The 23441-nt window shown below is 39.2% G+C and overlaps 1 protein-coding gene across 3 annotated transcripts; it reads left to right on the top strand.

The window, feature by feature from the left end:
* Nucleotides 1-334: 334 nt before the first annotated feature.
* Nucleotides 335-23441, top strand: AADAT (aminoadipate aminotransferase). 3 transcript variants are annotated; one of them, XM_021698823.1, is made up of 14 exons: nt 335-386; nt 812-916; nt 1555-1723; nt 3661-3793; nt 7292-7366; nt 11850-12059; nt 13879-13944; nt 15473-15555; nt 15988-16084; nt 16888-16949; nt 17220-17284; nt 19373-19479; nt 21973-22074; nt 23029-23441. In XM_021698823.1, exons 2-14 carry the CDS (start codon nt 850-852, stop codon nt 23068-23070), a joined length of 1278 nt encoding a protein of 425 aa, XP_021554498.1. In that variant the 5' UTR covers nt 335-386; nt 812-849; the 3' UTR covers nt 23071-23441. The 3 variants fall into 3 exon arrangements, 2 of the variants coding, with proteins under 2 accessions (XP_021554498.1, XP_044768517.1); XM_044912582.1 differs by lacking the exon at nt 335-386 and having other exon boundaries at nt 748-933; nt 1560-1723; XR_002480810.1 differs by lacking the exons at nt 335-386; nt 19373-19479 and having other exon boundaries at nt 560-916.

Raw genomic sequence — 23441 nt, forward strand, 5'->3', positions numbered from 1 at the left:
CTCTAAAATGTCCAGATCTTGGAGAAGGTGACGTTGCAAATCATCTGGGTCGCCTAGGTGACTTCCTGGGATAGTGCCTATAGCTATACTACGAAAGGTCAGTATGAAACACAACAGTGCCCGAGGGGTGAAACGCGCCAGCTGCTTCGCCAGAGGCCAGGTAACCAACCACCAGCCACAAGGAATTACGCGTACCAGACCAAAAGCAGTTTAGGAAGCCCGCTGCAATGGACCAAAGCAGCCACCAGATGGCACTCAAGGATTAGGATCGTGGGGACTTCCGGCGCATCCCCCGCCCCTCCCCCCCCCAGTAGCCCCTCGGCAAGGTCCCAGGCGGGCGCCCAGGGCAACCCAGCTTCTTCCTTGCGGCGACTCCCAGCTGCGAGGTCAAGAGTCGGACTCGCTTTAAATGGACTCAGGCACTGGCCCAGGACTGCAAGTGCCTCGCGGCCGGCCGTCACCCAGCCCGCCCCGCGCGGAGGGCGCTGACCCGGGATGGGGAGGCGCGCGCGGCGGGCGGCCATAGGCTGCGGCGCGGGGCGGAAGGGGGCGAGGCAGGGCCCGCGGCGAGGCGGGAACCTGCCCCGGCCCCCCGCGGCGGCGGCCCGAGTGCGCGGGGTGCGGGCCGGGAGTGGGAGCGACCCTGCGTCTGCGGCGCACTGTGCGGGTCGGCCACCGGCCCCCGGCCCGTTCGGGACCCAGACGCTGAGCGCAGCCTCCAGCCGGGGCGTTTCAGCGGCGGGGGGTACAGCCGAGGTGGCGTTTCCGGAGTTCGGAGGCACTCCTTGACGCGGCTATTTGGTTTTTCTAGTTTTCAACTACCGAAGAAGGTGCTTGGGTATCAGAGACATGAATTACGCACGGTTCCTCACCGCCACGAGCGCAGCGAGAAAGCCTTCTGCAATCCGAGTCATGAGTGAGTCCTGGGCCGGCGCCCCTCCTCCAGGGGTGGGGGTTTCTCGCGGAGCCTCCAGCGGCGGTGCCTACGGTCAGCGCTGGCGCGGGTTCATTCATTCAGCTGTGAACGCTCCCAGTGATCCAAGCTCAGCGTGCAAAGCTGAAACAGGGACAGACTTTGTTCTCAGAGAACTTGGGCCGGAACGGGAGGCGGGGAATTGGGTATCTCAGCTGTTGTGGGACACGTCCTTGGAAGAGAGAGGGTGTGCTGTCTAGAAAGGCTCTTCCCTGCAGGATGAGTACATGTTAGGCACAGGTGCAGATGTGTGCGGAGTGGGGAGGGCCTGGTAAAGGAGTGAGCGCTGAAGCCTGACGGGCAGGGAGGCGCTAAATGGAGGAGAGGAGGTTTTCTGTGATTGTGGCCCCTTGCTTAACTTGCTCATCGCTCTGCCTTAGTTGGACATCTCCATTCTTTGGTTCCTCCACCAGTGAGATAGGTCCAGAAAAAGTAATTTTACGTGTTTATTTTAGATTAGTATTCTATCACTAGAAATTGTTCAGCTTTACAGTTTTATTGAATGCCACATATTGAGCTATCTCTGTTTATGAAAAGTCTTCAATGGAAATGTTTCTTCTTCTCTTCCGTATGTATTGTAGCTGAGACTTGGAGCAGGGCACCGAAATCAGTCATCTCCTTGGCTACTGGATCACCAAACCCCAATACGTTCCCTTTTATGACTGCTGTTATCACCATAAAAAATGGAAAGCCCATCCAATTTGATGAAGAGATGATGAAGAGAGCACTTCAGTATTCTCAAAGTGCCGGGTAGTTATCAACAGATAACATAATTTTGTTCATTTTCATGAGCAATATTCTAATGCCCACTGATGAAGTAACGTATCTTTTTTAACTGGGTATTCCACAGGTAGGAAGGTTTGGGGAAAAGTTTTCAAAGAATAATTAAGAATAATTAAGAGCAACAGGTTTATTAAATGCTTAACCCTCCTCAGTGACTTCTCCTTGACTTTAAATAATGAAAGGCTTATTTCCTTGTAGAAGCCAAGAGAAGGCATATACCACTGGAGCTGAGACTGGAAAAAAAAAATGATATAGTTAGGGGAAGAGAAGCAGGTTAGGAGGAAGGAGGAAAAGGACAATCCAGAAAGCAGCAAATTTTAAGTCCTGGGGGGGGGTGGATTTTGTAGAAATTGTGTTCCCTTAATAGTTGAAGACAGCTATGCAAATATTTTGCCCTCTGTTCAGATGTCTGTTATTTTTTTTAAGATTTTATTTATTTGAGAGAGAGAAAGAACAAGTGGGGGAAGGGGCAGAGAGGGAGAAGCAGACTTCCCACTGAGCAGAGAGCCCAACCAGGGCTGGATCCCAGGACCCCAGGATCATGACCTGAGCCTAAGGCAGATGCTTAACCAACTGAGCCAGCCAGGTGCCCCCAGTTGTCTTTAATTTCTTTTTTTTAATGGTACATTTTATTATGCATATTTTATCAAAACAAAAAAGTAGGACTGAGATTTGTACTGAAATATGAAAGGTAGGCCACAAAACAAAGCTAGCATAATTCGAGATCTACTTTGTAAAAGGTAACAGTAATCAGAGAAGCAGATCTTTTTTTTCTGATTTTTTTTATTATGTTAATCACCATACATTACATCATTAGTTTTTGATGTAGTGTTCCATGATTCATTGTGCATAACACCCAGTGCTCCATGCAGAACATGCCCTCCTCAATACCCATCACCAGGCTAACCCATCCCCCACCCCCCCTCCCCTCTAGAACCCTCAGTTTGTTTCTCAGAGTCCACAGTCTCTCATGTTTCGTCTCCCCCTCCAATTTCCCCCCCTTCATTTTTCCCTTCCTACTATCTTCTTTTTTTTTTAACATATAATGTATTATTTGTTTCAGAGGTACGGGTCTGTGATTCACCAGTCTTACACAATTCACAGCGCTCACCACAGCACATACCTTCCCCAATGTCTATCACCCAGCCACCCCATCCTTCCCACCCCCCCACCACTCCAGCAACCCTCAGTTTGTTTCCTGAGATTAAGAATTCCTCATATCGGTGAAATCATATGATACATGTCTTTCTCTAATTGACTTATTTCTCTTAGCATAATACCCTCTAGTTCCATCCACGTCGTTGCAAATGGCAAGATTTCGTTTTTTTTGATGGCTGCATAATAGTCCATTGTATATATATACCACATCTTCTTTATCCATTCATAAAAGCAAGCTGGAACACATGCTTTATGACTTTTCTAGCTGGTCTTCTTCCAGTGATAAAGGGTAATTTATGGAGTGTCTACAAATTATACTTTATTAAAGTCTTCTTTGTTCTGTAACTGAGAAGTATATTGAAACATAACATGTTATGTATATATGAATTATATGTAATATATACTATAGATACAAAGATCTTGAGAAAGAACTTCTAGGTAGCCTAGGGAAATTTTCCTAGGAGAACAAAGAATCGATCATGCAGTGAGTGCTCTAATATAAAAGAAAGAGAATAGGCTTTGGAATAAGAAAGATGTAGATTCATATCTCAGCTCATTTAATGAGTCGATTTCTATAAGTCTGTTGCATTGTCTTTTAAATAGGGTTATTAATATTGGCAAAAAACGTTTGAGGATTTTTAAATTGAATGAATAAAGTGCTTGGCATACAGTTACCATTTAACTATTGTCTAGTATTATTAATGGTTTTTAATACTATAAATTTGAAAATATGTTTTTTGCTTTAGAATCCCAGAGCTGTTGTCCTGGCTAAAACAGTTACAAGTAAAATTGCATAATCCTCCCACCATCAATTATCCAACCAGCCAAGGACAGATGGACATATGCATAACATCTGGCAGCCAAGACGGTCTTTGCAAGGTAAGACAGAAAGGAAAGGGAACCCCAAATTAAGAATCAAATACATTCATAAATATAGTCATCTCTCACCTGACCACAAGAGGGTCATGTTTTATGAGTTACTGGTAGTCTATCTTGTCTTTACTTAGAATTTTAAACAGGGAACTTAAAGACATTCACCAACCAGATTTTTCTTAAATGTAGGTCATGTGGTTAATGTCCCAGAGCTATGAGTCATTAAAACAAGATTCCCCTTAAGGAAGTACTCAACTCCTACCAGAAGCTTAATTAATGAGCACTGCTTAATTTCATCTGGCTTAGAGATTCAGGTTACATTTTGATTTATGTAGTTACGAAGTTTCAGTAGGATTTTTAAATTCTTTAGAAAACATATCCTGATACTCCTGAGATGAAATGTTACTCCTTTGCCAGCCTGCTTAGGTCATCTGTGCTCAGCCCTGTTTACATCTGGTCTCCTTGGATGTGCTTCTGTAGATCTAGGTCTGTGTCTGTCCCTGACTTCTCTCTGGGTTAGTTCTCCTATTATCTCCTTCTCTCTCTCTCAGTTCTCTTTCTCTCTCTCTTTCAGTTACTCCATTGGCCTCTCTCCTGGGCTCCAGCAAGTCCACAGATGTAACCACTCCTGGGGAGTTCCCACAAGAGACTGCACCAGTGGTTCTCAGTCTCATCTGTTTCTTTTTTTCTTTTCTTTTTCATGAATAATTAGTCCTAGATAAAGATTCTCTATATTCAGTCTTCACATCTAGACTAAAAAGGGCTCTTATTTATCTTTTTTTTTTAAGATTTTACTTTTATATATTTATTTGACAGAGAGTGAGAGAGCACATGCAGGGGGAACAGTAGAAGGAGAGGGAGAAGCAGGCTCCCAGCCGAGCAGGGAGCCGAATGTGGGGCTCAATCCCAGGACCCCGAGATCATGACCTGAGCTAAAGGCAGACGCGTAGCCATCTGAGCCACCCAGGTGCCCCATAGACTAAAAAGGGCTCTTATTTGCCTTAAACCAGAGGAGCTTTGTTTTTCTTTTTAGGAAAATGTGAAAGCTGCAATCTAGTTAGCTTTAATGAATTTTAAATTATTGTGACAGAAAAATGTATTTAAGTAATAAGAATATAATTTTTCCTCCCTCTTTTTGTATTTAATTTGGAAAAAAAGGGGAATTAGCTACTGTTTGAGTGTTTACTTGAAGAGAAACATCTGTGATTCTATAGATTAATATGAAAAAAGTTCTTTTTAATTAAATTCTTTTCTTAGGAAGGTATACCCCATGAACTTTTCTCCCAGAACGATGCTCAAGACGATTTCTTCATTATCTTTCACATCAGTCATAACAAAGGGAGATAGCATAGATGGCCAGATACACCAATAACTCACTTACTTATAGACATGCTTATTACAGAGGCCTTCGTGGGAATCTGGTTTACTATTCCTTCCAATTTGTTCTCCAAGATAGATGTTATGTGAGGCACCTTTGTCTCTGTCTACCTCTATTAAATAGTGCTACCAGATAATAAACAGCCCTTCTTTTCATTTAGGATATTTGGCATTTTCATGTTCCCTAATTGACATGGAAAATGTATGTGATTAGGTTTTCATTTGATTATTGGCAATACACATGCCACCCAAGTAATTTGTTTGGTCCTAGGATGTCCTCTAAAGCCTGAATCACTTAGAAACTTTTCGGAGGGAGATACTGTTTGTCATAACATGCCAAAAGCTCATAAGGAAAAGGTGAAGGGAACATTCTAGGCCAAACTGGAAAACAAAAGCCAGAACGTCTATCTCAATTGATAATGGCCATACTGTTTGTCATGAGATACAGGTTGTTAAAATGATAGGAAGGAGAGGCTTGAACTGATGATTGTGACACACCACAAGGAAAGAAAAGATGATTCCATGAATTATGTAAGATTTTGTCATAATAGACCCCTTTGATATCTATTGTCTAGATCATATTGTCTGCAGAATCTCTGAAGATTTGTCACGCCTGTCCTTAAATATCCTTTCACATTGTGGATCTTCCCATCCTTTCTGAAACACTCTTCTCTGGTTCTCTCAATATCTCATTGGCCCAACTGCCCTGCCTTTGCAGTGCCCTCCTCCTCTACACATCCATCATTTGTCAAGAGTTCTTCAAGGCTCAGGCCTCAGAAACTCTTCTCCCCTTAATCCACATACTCTCCCTGGGTACCTCCATTCACACCCATGCACTTGATCATATGCTAATAACTTCCAAGCTCCTTCCAAATCCATGTGTCCCATCTGTCTACCTGGCACCATGACAGGATGTTTCAAAGGCATCTCAAACCAAAACACACTCATCACCTTGTCCCTCTCTGAGAGTTTGTGGTTCTGTTTTTTCAGTGAACAGCATCACTCCCTCTATCTGTCTAGCTCCATGGCCAGCAATCTAGGAGTCATTCTTCATGCCTCCTCTTCCTCACTCCCCTATAATCCATGATTGTGTTCTGTTGGTTTGGATTTCCTAAATACTTCTCAGTTCTCTCCAATTCCATCATCACTGTCTGTCAGGCTACACCCATATCTCTCCCCAGAACTGCAGCAAAAACATTCCAGATAATCCTAAAACTTCCCAGACTTTCCACATATATTCTCACTCATCTTTCATTCTTTCATATTGAAGGCAGAATGATCTTCCCAACATGAATATCTGATAATGTGACTCCCCCTATCCAGCCTCTACCTGAAATTCTTACTTGCCTCATGTGGCTTGAATGTCTACATGGTATTTCTCTGCCTACTTCTGTCTGATCTCATTCCACCCTCCTCTTTATATTTCCCCTTCAAGCCACAGAATTATTTCAGTTTCTCAAAGTACCTACTGTGATCCTCTATACCAACTCATCACTTCCTCAAGGAAGCTTTCTCTGATGCCCCGAATTCCCTGAATGCCCAAGTCCTCCTACAATGAGCCCTTATAACATTGTGCATCTATACTTAATAGCACTCACCATTGTTTTTAAATATACATTTATTTGAGTAATTATTTGATTAGTGTCTAGCTTTCCCATTGGACTAGTAGCTCCATGAGGATAAGAACCGTGTTGCTATGCTCATCATTTTGTCTCCATGCCATACACAGGCTTGGCTTATAGTAAATATTTAATGAATTTTCAAAGAAGGAATAAAAGGCATAAGTGAATTTTAGGAGCCAAACCAGTTATCTTACCCTAGAACAGAGTTTGGGAAACTATGGCTTGAGAGCCAAATCCAGCCCTCATCTAACTTTGTAAATAGAGTTTTATAGGAACTCAGCCACACCCATTGGTTTATATAATGTCTTTGGCAACTTTCTCATTATAGAGGCAGAGATAAATAGTTGCAATGGAGACATTATGGCCCACAAAATATGTACCATCTGGTACTTCACAGAAAATTTACCAATTCCTACTCTAGAATCCTAGTGAGCTCAAACTATAAAAAAGGCGTTCTAAGAATGGAAAGAATACTATCCAGACTAACCTATGCTTCTTTTGTTAGGTGTTTGAAATGATGGTTAATCCTGGAGATAATGTCCTCCTAAATGAACCTGTTTATTCAGGAACACTTCAAGCTGTGAGTACACATTTTTATGAAAGGCAACTCTCTTTCTTTTAATAAGCAAGAAGAAAACATTACACTTTAGAATTATCTGTCCATGGAAAAATAAAATAGTATCTTCCATCAGTAAACAAGAGCATCTTAAATGATATATGCAAAATATGTTAAATGTGCCCTCTCCTTTATACATTTCTTTTTACAAAGTCTAAATGTAAAGGTGCTAAAATTAAGCTGTGCAAAATCACATCCAGCTTTCTTAATATTTCACTTGAAATGCAACTTCATTTACAAAAACTAATTTTTTCATTACTATCTTTTATTACCACATGTCTAAGTATAGTCATATTATATGTCAATTTAATATAACTGTAAACCAATATGGTATAATTAGGACTCCAGTGTTAAATTAATGGGACTATAATGTCCAGAAGGAGGAAGCTGATCGTCTGGCTCTGCTGTGCCCTGCTCAGAGCACAGCACTGAGAAGTAGGTTTGTTTGGGACACAGTACTTTAGGATAGCCATGGACTGATTTGTGCAGGTCCTTAGGTTAATAGACCTGGAACCAAAGGGTGGAAACTATAGGGAAACTATTTCAACTCAGTATAAGAACTTCCTAGCTGTGAGCCTTTACCTGACTCCTGACTCCCTAAGGAGGTAAAGCGCTGCCCATCACTTCAGGTGCTCAAAGTTACTCTCAACTGTCATCTAACACATTCTAGCTTAAAATAGGGGAATGAATGAGGGGACCTTTCTGCTCTGTTGATTCTAACTTCACAGATTCTTTTTTTTTTTTTTCAAGTTTAGTATTATCTTAATTAATATATAAAGCTATTAGCTAGTCTTAATGAAAGGCATATTTTCTCAAAACTCCTAAGACATGAAATTGGATTATAAAAAATGCTTTTCCAGTGAACAATCTGGAAAGGAAATTAAGAAAGCAATTCCATTTATAATAACAGGCAAAAGAATAAAATATCGGAGATTAAACCTAAGAAAAGGGGTAAAAGAGTTGTACATTAAAAACTACAAAATGCTGCTGAGAGAAATTAAAGAAGACCCAAATAAATGGGAAAACATCACCTATCCATCAATTGGAAGACTTAATCTTGTTTAGATGTCAATACTACCAAAGCAAACTACAGATTCAAAACAATCCCTGTCAAATTCCAGTAGCCTTTTTTGCAGAAATAGAAAAGCCAGTTGTCAGATTCATATGGGATTGGAAGGAATCCAAATGGCCAAAACAATCTTGAAAACAAAGAACAAAGTTGGAGGACTCCCACTTCCTAATTTCAAAACCAACTTCAAAGCTATAATAATTAAAACAGTGTGGTACTGGTATAAGGGTTGTATAGACCAGTGGAATAGAATTGAGAGTCCAGAAGTAAACCCACACATCTAGGGTCATTTTATTTCAACAAGGGTACCAAAACCATTCAGTAGAGAAAGAATAATCCCTTCAACATAATATTCTGGGATAACTGGATTTTCACATGCAAAAGACAGAAATTGGACCCTTGGACCATATAAAAGTTTAACTCAAAATGGATCAAAGACCTAAATGTAAGAGCTAAAACTATAAAATCTTAGAAGAAAACATAAAGGCAAATCTTTGTGACCTTGGGTATGGCACTAAATTCTTAGATACGACACCAAAAACACAGGCAAAAAGAAAAATAAATAAATTGGATGTCATCAAAAATTAAAAATTTGTGTGCCTTGAAGGACATTATGAAGGAAGTGAAAAGACAGCCTACAGAATGGGAGAAAATATTTGCAAACCATATATCTGATAAGGACTTAATATCCAGAATATATAAAGACCTACAACTCAATAACAACAACAACAACAAAAACAATCTAATTTAAAAATGGATAAAGGACTTGAATAGAAAATTCTCCAAAGAAGATATACAGGCAGCCAATAAGCACATGAAAAGATGCTCAATATCATCATTAGTCATTAGAGAAATGCAAATCAAAAATACAATGAGATACTCCCTTATACCTACTAGAATAGCTATTTTTTTCATGTAAAATAATAAGTGTTATTGAATCTTGTACATTGCTAGTGGAAATGTAAAATGGTACAGCCACTGTGGAAAACAGTTTGTCAGTTTCTCAAAACAACCATAGAATTACCATGTGACTCATTCATTCAACTCCAAATATATACCCAAAAAGAATTGAAAACTGGAGCTCAAACAGATAATTGTACACAAATGTTCACTGCAGCATTATTCATAATAGCCAAAAGGTGGAAGCAACTCAAGTGTACATCGACAGATGAATGGATAAACAAAATGTGGCATATACATATGGAATATTATTCAGCCATAAAAAGGAACAAAGTTTTAACACATGCTACATAATGTTGAAAACATTATGCCACCTGAAAGAAGCCAGACACAAAAGGACAAATATTCTATTATTCCATTTATTTGTTTCTTATATCTAAAATAGGCAGATTCACAGAGACAGAAAGTAAGTTAGAGGTTATCAGGGCCTGGGGATAGGGAGGAATGGATAGTTATTGCTTAATGGGTACAGAGTTTCTGTTTGGGGTGATGAAAGGTTTTGGAAATCAGCAATGATGGATGCACACATTGTGAATGTGATTAATGCCATGAGTCGTACAGTTAAAAATGGCAAAATGTTGGGGGGGCCTCTGGGTGGCTCAGTCGATTAAGCATCTGCCTTTGGCTCAGGTCATGATCCTGGGGTCCTGGGATCAAGCCCTGCGTGGGGCTCCCTGCTCAGTGCTCAGCGGGGAGTCTGCTTCTCCTCCCCTCCTCGCCCCCCTCTCGTGCTCTCGCTCAAATAAAATCTTTTAAGAAAAAGGCAAAATTTTTGTTGTATATATCTATTTACCACAATAAAAAACTAAAGTAATAATTGCTTTTTCTTAATGATTGGATACTAATTAATAATTATTTACTAAACTCTTTGTATAATGCCTACGAATCTAAAATCAGTGTCTGTGTAATCGGCATCATGCACACATGCACAAATGTTTCCATATACCCAAACAGAAACTATGTGTCAGGCTATGAGATTTGCTAGTAAGCAATATGTGTTTATTTCATGGCCCAATATTAATTTGTTTATTCGTGGTAGATGTGCTTTTTCAGCCTAAGAACTTTTAAATTTGTCATAAATTTGTCTGGATTATTCCCACCTAGTACATAATTCCACATTTGCTAAAAGAGGGTGTGCTTATCCTTTGAAAAATTTTTCTTCTGAGACCCTCACTCAAATTATTGTTATTTCTAAAGTTCCAATTTTTTTCTTTATGTTCATCCAAGAATAAGATTCCCCAAGATTTTGGGTGCCTGGGTGGCTCAGTCATTAAGTGTCTGCCTTCGGCTCAGGTCATGATCCCAAGGTCCTGGGATCGAGCCCCGCATCGGGCTCCCTCCTCCGCGGGAAGTCTGCTTCTCCCTCTCCCACTCCCCCTGCTTGTGTTCCTTCTCTGGCTGTGTCTCTCTGTCAAATAAATAAATAAAATCTTTAAAAAGAAAAAAAGATTCGCCAAGATTTTTATAAAATTATGTCTATAAGCAAGGCCACTGCTTGTGATTTCAGGCTTAGCCTTTGGTAAATACGGACTACCTCCATACTCCTTGCTAAGCTGCTGCCCTGTTCCCCTCCGTGCCCATCACCACCCTGGTCCCCCTGGCCCCTCTCCTAAGACCACCCGGAACTTCCCATGATACAGAATTAATGCAGGGGGCCCCCAGGACTCTGTTCCAGTCAGGTGCTGTTTCTGATGTACCCGTGTTCTACCACCTGTTAAATATTTTGAAGATCACCTCGGCTTGTAACCATTTTAGGTATTAGCATAAAGATGCTTTCTGTGTTTAACTTTGTCAGAAGCGTTCGTTAACGAACATGTACTTTTTGAACCAGTTCTAATTCTAATTCTAAAGCTAATTCAGTCAGAAGAGGCCAGGTTATGCAGTATAACAACCGACCCCAATCTCCACGGCTTACGGCTAGAAAGTTTCTTGCTCTCACACTCCATGTATCGACCACACAGCTTCTCTGTTCCGGGTCATCTCCATCCCAAGCCCCAAGCTGAGAGAAGCAGCCTCTACCTGGAGCATTGCCAGTCTTAGAGCGAAGGGAGACAGGAAATGGAGAGCCACAAGCTGGATTTTAAAGCTTCTGTTTGAACAAAACACGCATCACTTCTGCTTGCAGTTCACCGGCCAAAGCAAGACAATATTGCCAATCCTGACATATATGAGCAAGGAAGCCTATACTCTTTCCTCTGAGAACTGACAGGGCATATTTCTGAACAATAATGGAATCTACCCCAGGGCAACAATAAAATGAGAATATACAACCTCAACCCTTGGAGTGTAGATATGAGTGCAGGTTTCTATGTTTAAGGGTATAAATGGTAACATTCTTGGTTAGTAGAAGAAGAACCAATGACACATTTTGTGATCATGTCTGAATCTTGGGCTTTTCTTTTTATTTGTGCTCAACAGCTGAAGCCACTGGGCTGCAACATCATTAATGTTGCCAGTGATGAATATGGGATTATTCCGGACTCCCTCAAAGAAGTACTTTCCAAATGGAAACCAGAAAACTCAAAGAACCCCAAGAAAAACACCCCCAAGTTTCTTTACGCTGTCCCAAATGGCAACAACCCTACTGGAAACTCATTAACAAGTAATCGCAAGGAGGAAATCTATGAGGTATTTTAAAAGAATGTGTTCTGTGGCAATGTTCTTGTTTATTTGACTTTTGAGAAGAGTGCTGTGCAAGCTCCCTTTCTTATTTCTTATTATTACAAGGAAGATAGTTTTTAATAAAAGGAAGTCATCTATGCCCAAGGGTCCTAATAAATTGTAACATAAGAAATTACTCCATCCTTAGTTAACTATGAGATTTTTCTTTTCCTTTAATTGATATTTTCATTAAAAAAATAGCATTTTTTACCTAATGTTAAATTTTATGAGGTTATTTAATCAAGCCCCGTTTGATTTTCATTATTTATATTTATATTTTCAACTTCTCTCTTCTCTTTCCTACTCCTTCGCATTTCAGGTTACAAAGAAATTCTTTAAAAATAAGAGGCATGCTCCTTTTGTCAAGTCTCTTTTAGGTACCTGACTACGATGTCTAAACTTTTCACTATAAACATTTTTTTTTTTTAATATCAAACACATACATAGCAGTAAGCAGTACAAAAATCTTTGAAAAATAAGAGAGAAATGTGCCTTTTGTAAAGTCTCTTTTATGTACCTGACTGTGCTCCATAGACTTTTGCTACAAATAGCTTTTTAATATAAGTACCAAAGCCATATTAAACTATATAGAATGTGTAGTGGAATCATAAAGAAAGATTTCAAACAGTTTCTTTCACTTATTTATGTGTGTATGTGTCAAAATCTTGTCTTATTTTTCACATACTCCAGAGTTCTGTCTGGAGTTCTCCTCTTATTTACATACTACCCCCAGATAGTCTCATCCAGTTGTGTGGCTATAAATTCCATTCTAAATTTCCCCTGAACTCCACACTTCTGTTTCCAACTCCTCCATCCAGCTTCTGTTTCCAACATCCACCATGAATGTCTAATGGGCATTTCCAACCTACCACAGCCAAATAGAACTCTTGATTTAGTCCAGCCACACCCAACCTTCGATCCACAACCCCTCACGTTCTCCATCGCTGTAAATAGTGCCACTGTGAACAGTCACCCTTTATTCCTCTCTTTCCCTTCTCTCCCCCTTTACCCCCTACATCCAACCCATCCTGTGGACTCCACTGCCAAATGGATCCAAATCCACCAGTTTCTCTCCTCTGTGCTTACTGTCACCGTCTTCCCAGCCACCACCTTCCTCACTGGTCTACTAGGATAGTTTCCGTGCTGGACCCCTGCTGCATTCCACTCTCGAACTCCAACCAATCACTCTTCACACAGCAGCCAGTCATGTCCTTCCCTCCCTCCTCTGAAATATAAATGTAAAGCCAGTCTCATGGTCCTCCTGTTTACAATTCTCTAGTGGCTTCCCTTTTCAATTAAAATAAAATCCAAATTCCTTCATCTGCCTCACAAAGCTATGTGACCTGGTAGTCTAGTCTCAGGCCTTATTGTCTCTTACCTCCTTCTTGCTGCAGGCCACTTTGTCATGCTGAGCACTTGTGTCATCTTGTCAGGAAGGGCTTCCCAATGATTCAGCCTGAAACAGCTACCCTCTTTCTCTCTCTCTCCCCCTCAGATATCACCCTGTTTATCACCCTGCCTAGCCCCTAAAACCTCCTGTCTAATATTTCTTCTCTTCATTATCCATTGGCTTATGTATATTGTCTTTCAGAACCTAGAATGTAAGTTCCATGAGAACAAGAGCCTTCAGTGAGTGCCTCGTTCATCTCTGTATCCTCATTGTCTAGGAAAGAGGCACTCAGTAGTTTCTTGAATGAATAAATGAATACAAAGAATTATGATTCCAAGTGATTTTCAGCTTAGATAGTTCTTAAGAATTAAATATGCTACTTTAACCTTTTTTTAGCTCGCAAGAAAATATGATTTCCTCATCATAGAAGATGATCCTTACTATTTTCTCCAGTTCAGCAAGGTAAGTGATGATGTGAACTTATTTCACAATTAGAAGATAAATTGTAAGTGATTACACTGACTTGACTTTAACCTGGCTGCTGAGTCAGAGCTAATCTATCTTTACATTGAAATTAAATAAAATTAGGGGCGCCTGGGTGGCTCAGTTGGTTAAGCGACTGCCTTCGGCTCAGGTCATGATCCTGGAGTCCCTGGATCGAGTCCCGCATTGGGCTCCCTGCTCCGCGGGGAGACTGCTTCTCCCTCTGCCACTGTCTTTCTCTCTCTCTGTCTCTCATGAATAAATAAATAAAATCTTTAAAAAAAAAAAAAAGAAATTAAATAAAATTAGTAGTAATTTGCTACCACTTCAATCTTTAGTCTTTCAGTTTTATCATGGAATTAATACTTCTCATGTCTGGTATTACTGCTTTTTCCAGAAATGACTTACCTTTAAAATAGGAGCTAGTGCTCTATACCATGCATTTGGACAAACAGAGTGAGTTGGGGGCTGATGGTCTTCTTGAACTTCAGATCCTAGTTCATAGTTTTTTAAACATCATACCAGGGATGTGAAGTAGGTGTCAGCTATAATCTCTTGGCAATGGCTGGCTGGAGTGATGTCTGAGAAGGATCTGAAAGAGGAAGACGGTCGTGCTCAGTTAGCGGTGTCCGTTACAGACATAGGGGAAAGCAGTACTGGCAGAATGCCACGTATTTACCATCCCTGTCATTGAAGGCCTGGATCTTACCTGCAGAATAAGGGATTTTTAGGTTCTTTTTCACTATATATGCATGCCACTTTCCACGATCACCGTCTCCCAATAGACAGCAGCAGTGGTACAGACTCCCAATGCCTGATTCTTCAAAATCAAACACTTTCTTTATTTGCTCTCGGAGCTGCTGAGAACATCTACTTGGATTCAATGCTTCCTTTAAATCTACTGAAAAGAAACAAAAATTCTTGATTTTTCTGTATAGTTTGCTGAATATCACGTCTACCTACCTACTTCCTACCCTCCGCACGACCTGGCCTCTTTTCTTCTGTGCATCTCCTTTTGAAGGAAATATTGAGGTCCATACTGCAGATTGACTACATTCCTCATCTTGTTTTGTCTTTCTAGCTGTTCTAAGGATCAGCATTCTCTCTCAAAACAATCCTGAATGCTGCAGGCCCTCTTCATTTTGATCTAATCCAAATGAGTTTTTCTTGAACCCTTCCTCTAAATCTATTAATCCTGGATCTCAACCTTTGAGCCTTGGAGGGCCCATTTGAGGTTTCCCTAAATTCATAATAATAGCGTCTTAAGCAAATGAGTAAATTCTTCTGTATGTTTTTAGCAGAAAAGCTGTGAAGCTAGGCCGGTACTCATAAAAGATCATGCATCTCGGTTTCTTATTCCATTTTAAGGGTTGAGACTAAGGTAACAGAGAAGATGGTTGTGTTACTGCTATCGGAATCTATGCCCTCTCCATTCCCTACACAAAATAATTATACAGTCACTAAACAGAGTTCTGAAACCAACAATATGTGTTTTTTCCATTTCAAGTCCTGGGCACCAACATTTCTTTCCATGGACATTGATGGGCGTGTCATCAGAGCTGACTCTTTTTCAAAAGTCCTTTCCTCTGGGTAAGGCCTTGTGTCTTAATTTACGGCCAGATCTAAAAAAGATAGACTGTACCTGAGTGTCCTTTAGTCCAAATAATTCTCATTTAAGATGCTAGTATTCCTACTTACCTTAAAACATCAGTTTGATTATTAGTAGTAATATATGCCTTTTCTTTATTCATCTCCAGTAATCAAAGGTATTTGGGCATTAATCTAAAGTTGGAATGGGACTGGTCAGGTTTTGGGTTTCATATATGAAAGAACACATTTTGAATACTTAGACTTGCATTCTATTTTAAATGTACACTTAAATTTGAATTTTAAATAACAAGTAGCTAGTTTTAGTAGAGTGTTTTAATCGTCTAGGTCCCCAGGTCACAACTGTCTTCCTAATGAAATCAGTATGGTGACATGTATTCATTGTTAACCCAGGCCTTTTCTCTTTTTGTGTAGGTTGAGAATAGGGTTTTTAACTGGTCCAAAAGCCTTGATAGAGAGAGTTGTCTTACACACACAAGTTTCAACCTTGCACCCCAGCACTTTTACACAGGTAAGAACAATGTCAGAAATAGGAGGGTTGGGGTTTTTTTTTTTAAGCAATCAGAATAGAAAATAGATGTTAGCAAGTAAGCCTGAGTGAAGGTGGCAGGGAGGGAAATCACTGATACATAATCTCGAGATCAGATGCCGCGGATGTTTACTGTAAAAGGCAGATGAGAATTGAATTAACCTAGTGATACTTTGCAGCGTACAGATGTCCCCAGGTTTTATCAAGTTGGGGGTTTTTTCCCATATTTTTTGGGTCTGTTATCAACAAAACTTCATTATCCATTTATAACATTTAGAACTTCCATTTTATATAGAAAAATCACTGAAAATATTATACAGCATGTATCTACTATGCATTTTTTAATAAATTTAGAGAAGCGATATAGTATGGTAACTAATGGCATGGATCTGGAGCTAGACAGTCTAACTTGAATCCAGGCTCTGTGTCTTACTGACAGGGTGACCTTGGGAAAGTTCATTTAACCCTTGTGCCTTGGTTTCCTCATCAGTAAAATAGAAATGATAGCCTAATTAGGTTATTACAAAGATTAAATTATCGAAAATGTATTAATATATTACAGTAGTTTCTGGCACATAGCAAGTACTACATAAGTATTTGTTATTTTATTGTCATGGTTATTAACATTTATTATAAATCACTGTAAATCTTGGTTCAGCTTGTTATATTTTCTTGTGGTGGTTTACAGGTAATCAAGAGTGATTTGCTTTTTATGCTTCGAAAAGAAAAAAAAACATTTTAGAGGGTGAACCATGACGTGTGTTATTGTGTCTTATCTCTTCTAGCTTCTGGTATCACAGCTTCTACACCAATGGGGAGAAGAGGGTTTCCTGGCTCATGTAGAGAGGTATTGCATGTTAGCTTCCATATTTTACATAGAAATAGGCTTCCCTTTATTAATTTTATTAATTTTCATTGGAATTATTCCAAAATAAAGGAAAAAAAACACAATGGTCAAAAGTTTGCCACCAGACAGGTCAAATAAACATGCTCTATTCCTTTTTCAAGCATTCCACATTTTAATCAAGATAGAAAACAGATTCTTATAGACTGGACTCCTTCTGGTTTCTTCAGTCAATGAACCAAATGCATGCCTTTCGTTGTGTTCTTCTTCTAGGGTTACTGATTTCTATAGGAACCAGAGGGATGCATTACTGGCAGCTGCAGACAAATGGCTAAGTGGTGAGTGGAGCATCATCCTGTCCTGTGACAGACACCAGCACTTTCATGGGGCGGGGGGGGTGGCGGGTAACACTGCACAGTTATTGTTAATAATATTGGGAGATGAGAAACAAGAGTCCAGGAGTATTCTTGTCACATAATGTGACCCTATAAGCAATCTCAGAAGTAACAGTCTGCAAACCCTGGCACTGTTCTATCTATCTCTGCTTTACCTGTCCGCTGCAAAGAATTTGTGGCTTAAGGGGGGGGGGGGGAAGACCTTTTTTTTTTTTTTTAAGATTTATTTATTTATTTATTTCACAGGAGAGAGACAGCGAGAGAGGGAACACAAGCAGGGGGACTGGGAGAGGGAGAAGCAGGCTTCCCGCTGAGCAGGGAACCCGATGCCCAAAGCGGGGCTCGATCCTAGGACCCTGAAAATCAGCTAGCAATAACTTAAAGCCAAATGATGGCTATACTCAAAAGATTTTAGAGTTACTTCAAAATTTCCCCCAAACAGCAGAGGAATTGTCAAACAGTATGCTCCTTTTCTAATTAGACCATATAAAAACAAAATAGTACAATCTAAGGCAGTTCTCTCATTACAAATTACTTGCATTCTAATCATTAGCTTGATTTATCTCTCTAATAATACCTATTGCTAATTTGATTGCAGGATGATTTAGATTTAATTTTCTATTAATGAATTATGTGGTTTTAATTATATCATTAAAAAAGCTTTTGGGGTGGGGCGCCTGGGTGGCTCAGTTGTTAAGCATCTGCCTTCGGCTCAGGTCATGTTCCCAGCATCCTGGGATCGAGCCCAGCATCAGGCTCCCTGCTCAGTGGAGCGCCTGCTTTTCCTTCTCCCTCTGCCCCTGCTTGTATTCCCTCTCTCGCTGTCTCTCTCTCTCTCTCTGTCAAATAAATAAAATCTTAAAAAAAAGAAAAGCTTTTGGGGTGAATAATGGTAAACAAAAAAATCAGTTCCTTATTTCTGTCATATCTTGTTCCCTATAAATTTCTGGTAAATATAGAATTCTTTTTAATAAGAGTACTATTCTACCACTTTGTACAGTGGAGTTAAAGAACAGGTTCTAGGGGCGCCTGGGTGGCTCAGTTGGTTAAGTGTCTGCCTTCAGCTCAGGTCATGATCCCAGGGACAGGGAATGGAGTCCCGCCTCGGGCTCTCTGCTCAGCGGGGAGTCTGCTTCTCCCGCTCCTTCTGCCTGATGCTCCCCTTGCTTGTGCTCTCTCTCTGTCAAATAAATAAATAAAATCTTTTAAAAAATAACAGGTTCTAATCAACAGCAAGTTTTAAAAGATAATTAAAATCAAAATAATTGTCCTTCCTTCTTGGTTTCTCTATCCTAATACTCAATGAAACATAAAGCCTACCAATACTTCTGGAACTCTTGAATTTTCAGTACTTCTTTTCATAATCTATTACATTCTGATAAAAACTCTAATCCACTGGACTTCAAAACTATTGTATAAATGACAGAATTTATCGAAGCACTGGAAGAATCTAGAAGGAGTCGAAAAATCTTCTATAATTAAAAGAGCCATAGTTGGCTTCGGTATGGTTCTAACTAAGGGAAGTAGACACAGGCCTTAGATTCCTTGCACTACCCTAAGACTGACTTGGGAATTGGAAATATATACTTGAGTATATTGGAAATATATACTTGAGTCTCCCTCTCTCCCTTCACCCCAGTCTCTTATTTTTTTTAAAGATTTTATTTATTTATTTGACAGAGAGAGACAGTGAGAGAGGGAACACAAGCAGGGGGAGTGGGAGAGGGAGAAGCAGTCTTCCCGCTGAGCCCCACATCAGGCTCCATCCCAGGACCCTGAGATTATGACCTGAGCCCAAAGCAGACACTTAACCAACTGAGCCACCAAGGTGCTGCCCCTACTCTCTTACTTTTGAAATAAACTCAGAACCTCAATTTTCAGGACTCATTAAATTCTATGTTTTAAAAATGCTATCCCCGAAGGAACTTTTTTGGATATACTAGTTGACAGTTACTGCGATTATGTCATTAATTGATATATTTGATATCATCAAAAATGACTTTAGCAGATATTCTCTTTCTTGGTTTGTAGGTTTGGCAGAATGGCATGTTCCCGCTGCTGGAATGTTTTTATGGGTTAAAATTAAGGGCATTTCTGATATAAAACAACTGATTGAAGAAAAAGCCATTAAGAAAGAGGTAAAATGGGGGGGGTTATACTTTTTCTTTAAAGTGATTTTTCATTTAAAATAAAAATGAAGAGAGGTGTTTATCATTGCCCTCCATCCCAACCCATAATATTTTAATATCAGACGTTATCTGATATTTCTATATCTAATATTTCTAATAATATTGTCTCATTGTTAAAATCATAATAGATTTTTGAGTTACATAATTCTTCTTCTGGTCTACATTAATGGAAATACAGCCGTTCATCTCAGCTACTGGTTAGTTTAGCGACTAAGAGCAGAGGGCTTTTCCCCTCTGATTTAAGAAATTAAAGCATGCTAGCAAACTTGGGAAATTCGTAACAGTATAATGAAAAATGTTTAAGTAGCCCATCATTTCACCACCCCGATTTTGTGGCCATTTGTAGTATATTTTCTTGAAGAGCTCATCTACATGTAGTATTTTGGCTGTGCAGTTATTTTCCATGGTTAAAATTACACAGAAAAGTTTGTATCCTGTTCTTTTCACTTAAAATTGGCCTGTAAGGATTTCTTCCAGGATTTTCTTTTTCTCCTTTTGTCCTTAAATCTACTTACTTATCATTTGGGGGGGGCATTGATTAAAGTGGAAAATCTAAATATTTTTCTGTGTAGCTGTCCAATTTACCCAATAAATTATCCTTTCTCCATGAATTAATGCTTTTGGCACATTTGCCAGTCTTTTGTAAATACTAAGATCTGTTTCTAGGATCGCTTTTGTTTTGAAGCAATAATTATGAGCGAACAGATTGTGTTGATGCAAGCACAGGACCATGCTAGTACATAAGAGATGAGGTAGTTTGGACGCTAGAAAATTGCTATCTAGAGGTTAGACTGGGAGCTGACTACCTGGACTTTGAGTCATGCATCCTCTCTAACCATCTTACTTGAGGGCAGGACTCACGCTTTATTCATTGTTCTAATCCTACTAATTCTACACAGCAGGTACTTAGTAAATACTGACTTATTTCGAAGAAATACATTTTAGTGTAATAAATCAATGTTGTGTTTTCTTTGCCTTTCTGTCAATGCCATTATCATCAGGATCATTTGATAAGTGGCTATCTGTATGTATCTCTGAGGTAGGTGCTGAGGACATAGACCTCAGGTTTTCTCATAGTTTTTTTTGGTGCTCTCCATCTATCCCATGTGTCCTGCTGCATGTAGCCTTTCTTTTTCTAAATAATCTCCAACTTTACAACTACAACTTTAGCCCAGTTGTTCTGGTCATCTTATAAAGAGATTATCACTACTCCCTCCTTCTCTTACAGCTCCTCGCTTATAGTATACACCCCCAGTATTTTCCACTATATTGGGAGAAATGATGGTTTTCATTTGATTATTAATCAGGACAGAAACCCATCTTCTGCCTTGAAATCTCTTCCCCAGAGTGCCCCAAACCATTTCACTCCCAACTCACTTTACTTTAGTAGGCAGTGCCCAGATGTATACTACATAACAACAATGAATGCTTTTGAATTGCATGATTGTACTACATAACATCTCAAAGACCTACCACAATCGAAGTTTATTTCTGACTCACATAAAACTTTCAAAGATGTGATGTGCAAGCCACCTCTACTCCAACAAGCAATTCAGAGACTCTACTTCCTTCCTTCTTGTTGCTCTTCAGCCTTCAACACATGGATGATTCCACAATGGCTACAAAATGGAAAGAGCATGATGGATCACATGTGGGGAGATTTTTATGGGCAAGGCCTAGAAGTGGCATGCATCACTTCACATCCATTGGCTAGGATTCGGTCATATGGCCACACATAACGAGAAAGAACCTGGGCAACAGAATATATTTGTACACCCAGGAAACAGAGGGAATGGAGGTCGCAGTTAGTGAGCCATCTGCCACAGTGCTCACATCAAGAATAGCAGTTGTTCGCACAACTCCGTCTTGACATACATAACATTTTTATTCATTCACTTTATGTATTAAAATTTCTACCTCCTTTCAGTTCTTTGACTGCACCAATCTTCTTCCCATCTCAAGGCCTTTACACTGTCTTCTCCCTAATATTCTTCACCCACTTTTTGCTCGGCCATCACCTACTTATCATCCAAGTCCCAGCTTAAAAGCCACTTCCAAATTTGGTAGCTTAAAAATGGTCTCTCATTGTTTGAATTTATATAACTTCTTGGTTAACCATTTATTCATGTTTATTACCATTTCTATTTCTTTTATAAGCTGCCCTTTGCCCGTCAAAGCAGGAATTTGAGTGTTTTTCTTCTTGGTTTCTGTGTATTCTTTAAATGGAGAAGAGGTAGCATTTGCCATATTTACTATAAACATTTTTTCAGGTTCTGTGCTTTTAGTTATGTTATTGTAGGACATACAGACTTTTTACATAAAATGATTTTTCTCATGATTTTTTTAATTGTTTTTAAATATTAAAAGGCTTTCCCCTCTCTGAGATTGGATCTACCTATATTTTCTTTTAGTAATTCCCTTATTTTCCATAAACTCTCTTAGATATTAATGCTTCCCGGAAATGTCTTCTACATTGATAGCTCAGCTCCTAGCCCTTACTTTAGAGCGTCCTTCTCTTCAGCTTCTCCAGAACAGATGGATATGGTGAGTACAATATTCTCTTCAGAGTAACACCAGATATCAATTCTATTTTTTGGTGCATTTGTTCATTTTGTGAGTTATAACATTATTTAATGTCCTCTTGGGTTTCTGAAAAACAGATATGACTTGAAAAGTCATGAATTACTATTAAAAGACATACTTTAGTGGCAACAAATAGACAAAGGTATGAGACCAAGCTGGAGTTAAACTCCATCGTCTTCGTGAACTGTTTTCAGACTTACTGAACCGCGCTGGCAGATTACTAGCATGTTATGAAGAAAACTTCTTTCCTTCCTTCATGGAATTAGTATGAGCTAAATTCAGTACAAATTCATGAAAGCCATCAGTCTCTTTCTCAGAAGAAAAATATATCAGCAAGGGTCAAATACAGTAATATTCTTAAATTAATTACAAGTCTGGGTTCAGCCAAAATAACAGGAAGCAAAGAAGCAAGTTCCTAAGGACTGCATGTCTGGGAGTCCAAATAGAAGAGTCATAAATTGAACAGTGCCATTAACCTTGAGAAGAGTCTGTACTTGCCCTCACAGATGGATTGGTTCTTGGTGTTCTTTATTTAGTTGCTTTCTCATATCATTAAATATGCTTTACATAAGTTACCTCTGCTTTTACATATGAATAGGCAATTGAAATGATACAGAGTGCATATGCAGGTGGGAGATTATATGAAAGAATAACTTGTGTTGTGGGGAAAATGGAAAATAATGATCTTGAGGGCTATAAGAACAAACAGAAATCCTGGGAATCTGATATGCTTATATCTACATATATTAGTGAACATTGATGGCATCCTACCCAGATAAAGCTGATGTTAAATTTGACTTTTGATTGCCTATCTCAACCTAAGATGAATACTCTGTTTGAATTTTTTAAAATTATCACAGACTTTTCCTAAGTAGCATCCTGATTTCATTAATTCTTGTCTCTTTTCTATTTCAGGCCTTCCAGAGATTAGCCCAGCTTATTAAAGAATCTTTATGAAGAAATCAAACTCTTTATGAAGAAATCAGAATCTTCCATGGGTTTTTCACATAAATTATTTTTAGCTTTTAGCAGGAAGAAATGATCATTGGCATTAGACTTACAGATTGGATTTCAATAAGCATGTCATATCTGCAGTAGTTTAACTAGACAACTTTTAAAGTGCCCTTAAATTCATCAGATTGACAAATTTATAATTCACTTATACCTTTTGATAAATTTTCACCCTGCAAAAAGTATTTTTATCCTGGATTTTATTGTAAGGAACTCCAGTTGCTTTATGGTTTCCCATAAATTTTCCTTGAAGCTAACATTTTACCATAAATTATTTTGAAAATGTAAGAAAATAAATTAAATTCAAAATGGTATAT

This window comes from Neomonachus schauinslandi, chromosome 2, assembly GCF_002201575.2.
Source record: "Neomonachus schauinslandi chromosome 2, ASM220157v2, whole genome shotgun sequence".
Classification (NCBI taxonomy): Eukaryota; Metazoa; Chordata; class Mammalia; order Carnivora; family Phocidae; genus Neomonachus; species Neomonachus schauinslandi.

Excerpts from the sequence above, each read along its gene's own strand:
- AADAT (XM_044912582.1), top strand. The coding sequence starts at position 850 with ATGAATTACGCACGGTTCCTCACCGCCACGAGCGCAGCGAGAAAGCCT. Across the intron at positions 12,060-13,878 it reads GCAAGGAGGAAATCTATGAG|CTCGCAAGAAAATATGATTT; the intron begins GTATTTTAAAAG and ends ACCTTTTTTTAG. Across the intron at positions 19,480-21,972 it reads AAAAAGCCATTAAGAAAGAG|ATATTAATGCTTCCCGGAAA; the intron begins GTAAAATGGGGG and ends AAACTCTCTTAG.